We start from the raw sequence: 6000 nt of genomic DNA, 5'->3' as shown, positions 1-6000 counted from the left end.
CTAGGATGGCAGTCTAGGGAGCCTACCGGGCGGGATGGGAACACGCCGCCACTGTGGCCGGACTTGCGCAACCCGGTCTTCTGAGAGAATGGGGGCCTCGGAGAAAGAAGTAGGTCCTCCGTCCAGTGGACAGACGGGAGGGCCCAGGTCCTGCTGGACATCATGGTGAGGATGCAGAGGGAGGACTGCGGGACGCTGGACACCAGCACAGAGTCAGTCAGAGAAGGTCAACGGGGGGCGGGAGGGGGGAGATTGGAACACGTGGTGAGTCCGGACTTGCGCTTTCAGGTCCCTGAGAGACTAAAGGCCTGATGGAGGGAGCCGATGCTCAGGTGGGCAGAGAGGAGGGCCCAGGTACTGCTGGGTATCATGGTGAGAATGCAGAGGGAGGACTATGGGACGCTGGAACTCAGCATACAGTCCGTCAGGGAAGGTCCATGGGGGAGAGGGGGAGATGGGAACACATGGTGAGTCTGGACTTCCGCATACGGGTCTCAGAGACACTGGGGGCCTTGGTGGAAGGAGCAGGGCCTCCGTCAGGTGGGCAAAGGGGAGGGCCCCGGTCCTAATGGGCGTCCTGGTGAGGATGTAGAGGAAGGACTGTGGGACGCTGGACCCCAGCACAGAGTCAGTCACGGAATGTCCGTGGGATGGGGGGAGGAGGAAGATGGGAACACATGAGGAGTCCGTACTTCCGCATAAGGGTCTCTGAGAGACTAAACGCATGATGGAGGGAGATGATGCTCAGGTGGGCAGAGGGGAAGCCCGGCACGAATGGGAGAGGACACAGTGTTGAACCATAATGGAGGACAGAGGGGACCCTGGCAGAAGTCCGCCTAGGATGGCAGTCTAGGGAGCCTACCGGGCGGGATGGAAACACGCCGCCACTGGGGCCGGACTTCTGCAACTCGGTCTCCCGAGAGAATGGGGGCATCGGAGGAAGAAGTAGGTCTTCCGTCCTGTGGACAGAGGGGAGGGCCCAGGCCCTGTTGGGCTTCAATGTGAGGATGCAGACGGAGGACAGAGAGACCCTGATTCCTAGCACACAGGGTGTCAGGGAAGGCCGTGGTGGGGGATGGGAACACGTGGTCATCTTGACTTCCAGATCTGCGGGTCTGAGTAACAAAGGGCCTGACCTAAGGAGCAGATCTCAGGTCTTAAGAAGCTAGGGCCCAGGCGCTTATGGGCGGCAAGGTATGAACCCTGAGGGAGGACAGAGGGGAACTCACAGAGGTCAGGCCCTAGTGTCAGTCCAGGAAGGCCCCTGGGCGCGATGGGGAAACGAGGCCAGTGTGAGTGGACTGGTGCATCCGGGTCTCCCGAGAGACTGGGGACCTGGTGAAAGGAGCCAATGCTCAGGTGGGCAGAGGGGAGACCCCATGGCCTGCTGGGCTTCATGCTGAGGATGCAGAGGGAAGACTGAAGGACGCTGGACCCCAGCACAGAGGCAGTGAGGGAAGGTCCGTGCAGGGGGATTGGAGGTGGTGAGTCAGGACTTTTGCATCCGCAGTGTCAGAGACCCTGGGGGCCTGAGTGGAAGGAGCAGGGCCTCCCTCCGGTGTGCAGAGGAGAGGGCCTAGGCAGTAACCCGAGTCAAGCTATGAACTCTGAGGGAGGACAGAGGAGATCTCCCAGGGGTGGGGCCATAGTGTCAGTCCAGGAAGATCCCTGGGGGCCATGGGGATGCATAGCGAGCCTGCAGATCCGATTCTGGGTCTCAGGAGTCAGGAGGCGTGCGGTAAGGAGCACGGCCTCAGGTCGGAAGGCTGGGAGGGCCCAGCTTCTGTCGGGAGTCAAGGTGAGGACCAGAGGGAGGACAGAGGGACCCTGGGCCCAGTAGGGAATCAGTCCTGGGAGGCCCTTGAGTGGGACAAGCATGACATGAGGCGTGTCCTGACTTCGGCTCTGGGTCCCAGAGACACTGAGAGCTTGTTGTAAGGAGCGGCCTTCAGATGCAGGGATGAAAGCACAGGCCATCCAGGGAGTGCAGGTGGGCAATAGAGGATAGGCCTACGTGACCCGAAGGAACCCATCTCAGGGAATCCCTGGCCTTTGTTGCCTGATGTGCCATCCAGGATCGTTTCCCATGGTTCTCAGGGCAGCGAGGGCTTTGGTCTGAGGGAACAGGCCTGGAGACAGCAGAGAGAGGAACACAAGATGTGCTGAGGCTCAAGCTAAGATCCCTGAGGGAGGACTCAGGGAGGGACCTGGACTCCAGAACAGGGACAGCGCACTGAAACCTGCCCCTGCTGTCAGCCCTGTGAGGCGTGTTTGTGCCAAGTCCACAGGCAGTGTGTCAGGACGTCCGCATCCAGGTCTGACAGAAGCGGGGGCCATGGTTTAAAAAACGAGGGGCAGGGGCTAATGGGACTGGATGCGAGGACCCGGTGGGAGGACATGAGCGACCCTGAACCCCAGAACAGCATCAGGCCTGGGAAGCCCCTGAGCGGGAAGAGGACAAGTGGCATGTCCAGACTTCCACATCCGGGTCATAGAGCGTCTGGGGGTTCGGGTAAGAGGCAGATCAGGGTCAGCAGCAGGGAAGGTCAAATCCTCCCGAAGTCAAGGCGAGAACCCTCAGGGAGAACTGCGTGGACCCTGGACCCCAGAACAGAGTCACCGACGGGAAGCCATAGGGCAGCTGTCGCACCCCCACATTTGGCCTTGGATCTCACGGATGCGTGGGGCTGTCAGAGGGGAAAGGACTGGGGACAGCACAGGGCAGTCCCCGAGGGATGCAGGGTGAGCGTTGAGGACCTTAGAGCCTAAAACAGACAGTGATTTTGTTGCCCGTGGGCTCCTTCTTGGATGTCCCCCAAGCTGGGGGGAACATCTGAAGTGTTCTTGACTTCTGCACCCAGGGTCTGAGGGAGGTGAGAGCCTTGGTCTGAGGATTGCGGCCTCAGGTCAGCAGAGGGTGGAGCCCCAAGACTCTGAGGGAGGACTGAGCAGACCCCCACGCAGACACAGGGGTCCCAAATGAAGTCCTGCCCCGGTGGCCAGTCCTGCGAGGCCAGGCTGGGAGTCAAGAAAAGTAAGCACCCCACTTTCTCCCCTGGGTCTCCGCGGGGTGGTGGCGTTGTTCTGCAGGATGCATGCTGAGGATAGGAGAAGGGATAGTTCCAGCACCTGCCAAACGTAAACGTGAGCACCTTAGGGACAAAGAGTGGACTCCTGCCCCTGGACAGAGGGACCAACCCCCGATCTGAGCTCCTTGTGAATTGGGTGGGGTGCAGGGGGAGGGCGTGGATTGCTGCGTCCGCACCCTTCTCTCCCAGCTCTCAGGCACGAGAGGACCATGCTGGGAGAGGTCTCAGTCAGGTCATCTGAGGAAGCCCTCCTGGGAGACACACAGGAGTCCCTGGTACTGCCAAGAATCCATGTGGGGACCCCTGAGAGAGGAGGGGCTGGGTCCGAACCCACCCCTCAGGAAAAGGAGGAGATGGCCTAGAAATCTGGCCAGGCCCTACCTGAGAACCCTGGGAACCCTGGGTGGAGCCTGTTGGGCTGAGCCCCTCCTCCTCTCCAGATCCCTGGTCTCAGGGAGGGGAGGGCCTGGGCCTGGGCCTGAGGGTCTGGACTCTAGTCAGTGGGGGAGGCAGGGACCTTGGCCCTGGCCCTGGCCCTGGTGGGGATGGAGGTGAGAAATGAGGGCATGCCTCCCACAGCAGGATCCCTAGGGACCAGGCTTGCCCTGCTACTTCTCTCAGCCATGGGGAGACAGGAAATGGTGGGCTAATTGATTTTTCCCTCTGGCGTCCTCCGGAGATGAGGCCTCAGCACAGGGCGGGTGAGAGTTTTCCCAGGCCTTCCGTGGGGTCAAGGTATCGACCAAGAGGCACACCCATCCCAGCACAGATGGAACCCCGAGCCTGGCCATCCCTGGACATCCGTGACAAGCCCTGTGGACCTTTGGCAGTTGTGGCCAGATGTGGGCCTCCTAGCTTACCTTCTGTGGAGTCTCAGGGCTGCGTGGCCTTGCTGTGATCCTTTGGCCTCAGTCCCACGTTGGGTGGGGCCCAGGCTCTGGCAGGGGAAATAGCCGCCTCTTGAGAGGCCAAGGAGGGGACCACCCAGCCTGGACTGGTGGGGACCTCACAGAGTCCGACCCAGCCCTCCTGTCTGCACCCTGAGGTGCCCCTCCCTTTCTCCTCCAGGGGCTTCAAGAACTCAGAGTCGAGGTCTCTGCCTGAGGCAGGAGTCCCTAAGGTCACAGAGCAGGGGAGGCGCAGGGGAGTGCCACAGGTCAAGGTGAGGACCCAGGGGCTTGCCCTTCCCATCCTCTCCTAAGCAGGAAGCAGCCCACTGTCAGCTCTGGGACCTCAGGCCTCTGCAGGCCGGCTGGACTCTGAGGAGCCATCCCACCTCTGTCTTCAGGTTCAGCCCGACAGGCGCCATGTCCCTGGGTCGGAGGAGTGAGCTCTGGCAGCTGGAGGAAGACCCAGTCCCGGCCCAGAGCCTGGTGGAGGCACAGCTGTCCGGGGCTGGGGAGGAGGGGGGCCCATGTCCCTCCTCCTCAGCCTCTGCCTCCTCCCAGTCCAGCCCCTCTCGCATCTCCTGCTCTGCCCTGTTTCTGGGCCCTCCGGAGGAGGGGTCTGCTGCTGGGGGCCCGAGTGCTCCCCAGAGCCCTCAGAGTGCCTGCCCCTCCCCCACTGGCCTGGCAGCCACTGCATGGGGCCAGCCCCACCATGGCTCCAGCAGCCCAGATGAGGAGGGGTCGAGCGGCTGGGAGGAGCCCGAGGAAGCCCAGCCCCTGCTCCAGGACACACTCCAGGGGAAGGCTGCTGACCTGGTGGCGTTCCTGGTGCTCAAGTATCTCACCCAGCAGCGCACCAGCCAGGCAGAGATGCTGGAGGTGGTCGGCAACGACTACCAGGACGCCTTCCCCGTGATCTTCGGCCAAGCGTCCGAGTGCATGCGGCTGGTCTTTGGCGTGGATGTGAAGGAGGTGGACCCCAGCGACCACTCCTACGTCCTGGTCACCGTCCTGGGCCTCACCTGCGGTGGGCTGCCGAGCGGTGAGCAGGGCATGCCCAAGACCGGCCTCCTGGTGGTGCTCTTGGGGGTGATCGTCCTGGAGGGCGACTGTGCCCCGGAGGAGAAGGTGTGGGAAGTGCTGGGGGTCATGGGGGTGTACGCCAGCAGGGAGCACGTCATCTACGGGGAGCCCAGGGAGCTCCTCACCAATGTCTGGGTGCAGGAAGGGTACGTGGAGTACCGGCAGGTGCCCGGCAGCGACCCTGCCCGCTACGAGTTCCTGTGGGGTCCCAGGGCCTATGCTGAAACCAGCAAGTTCCAAGTGCTGGAGTATTTGCTGCGGGTCAGTCGCGGGCCGCAGCCTTCGTCCCTGGCCCTGTGTGAAGAGTCTGTGAGCGATGAGGAAGAGGGGGCCTGAGCCCCAGGGGTGGCCAGGCCCTTTCCAGGCTTTGGTGGGGCCAACAGATTCTCCTGCGGGATGCTGGGCGGGAAGTGAGGCTGCTTGCTGGTTCTTTCCTGTTACTGTGTGTGTGTGTGTGTGTGTGTGTGTGTGTGTGTGTGTGTGTGAAGACGCAGCCCTGGGCTTTCTAAGGAGTGCAGGGCCAAGGAGGGTTGGGAGAAGAAAGCTGGGCAAGGAGCCTCCGTGGGGGGGATGGGAGGGGGCTGTTCTCTGTGATGACTCCCACATGCAGAGCTTGGTGTCCTCGAGGAAGCTCTCCAGTGGGGTTCCTTGGCATAGAAGGTTTCATCCGCTTCGGCGGCTGAGTGTGTGAGTGACATCCGCCCCCCCCCCCCACACACACAAACACACAGCATTTGTCCTTACCCAGTTCAAGAGTTAAGAGTTTTGTCATGTCCTGGAAACCAGGTGGGACCCCTTGCCTCCTTCTTTGGGCTCTGGACCAAAATCACAGGGCATTGGTCTAAGGATGGGTTGAAAAGGTGAAAAAAGGAAGAGTGAAGTGATGGGGTCAGGAAATAGAGAAATAAAAGGGAAAGTTTGTTGGTTCTTGCTTCTGATGC

At 61.5% G+C, this 6000-nt stretch overlaps 1 protein-coding gene across 1 annotated transcript; it reads left to right on the top strand.

The window, feature by feature from the left end:
- Nucleotides 1–4383: 4383 nt before the first annotated feature.
- LOC148106803 (melanoma-associated antigen 4-like) lies at nt 4384–5534 on the top strand. The gene has a single exon (XM_087859573.1). It carries the CDS (start codon nt 4397–4399, stop codon nt 5393–5395), a length of 999 nt encoding a protein of 332 aa, XP_087715699.1. The 5' UTR covers nt 4384–4396; the 3' UTR covers nt 5396–5534.
- Nucleotides 5535–6000: the final 466 nt, after the last annotated feature.

Source organism: Ursus americanus, chromosome X (assembly GCF_024610735.1).
Source record: "Ursus americanus isolate L20-20 chromosome X, mUrsAme1.1.p, whole genome shotgun sequence".
Classification (NCBI taxonomy): domain Eukaryota; kingdom Metazoa; phylum Chordata; class Mammalia; order Carnivora; family Ursidae; genus Ursus; species Ursus americanus.
The sequence above is the reverse complement of the archived record's forward strand: the minus strand, read 5'-3'. Positions and strand labels throughout refer to the sequence as shown.

Coding starts and splice junctions, on each gene's coding strand:
- LOC148106803 (XM_087859573.1), top strand. CDS start 4,397: ATGTCCCTGGGTCGGAGGAGTGAGCTCTGGCAGCTGGAGGAAGACCCA.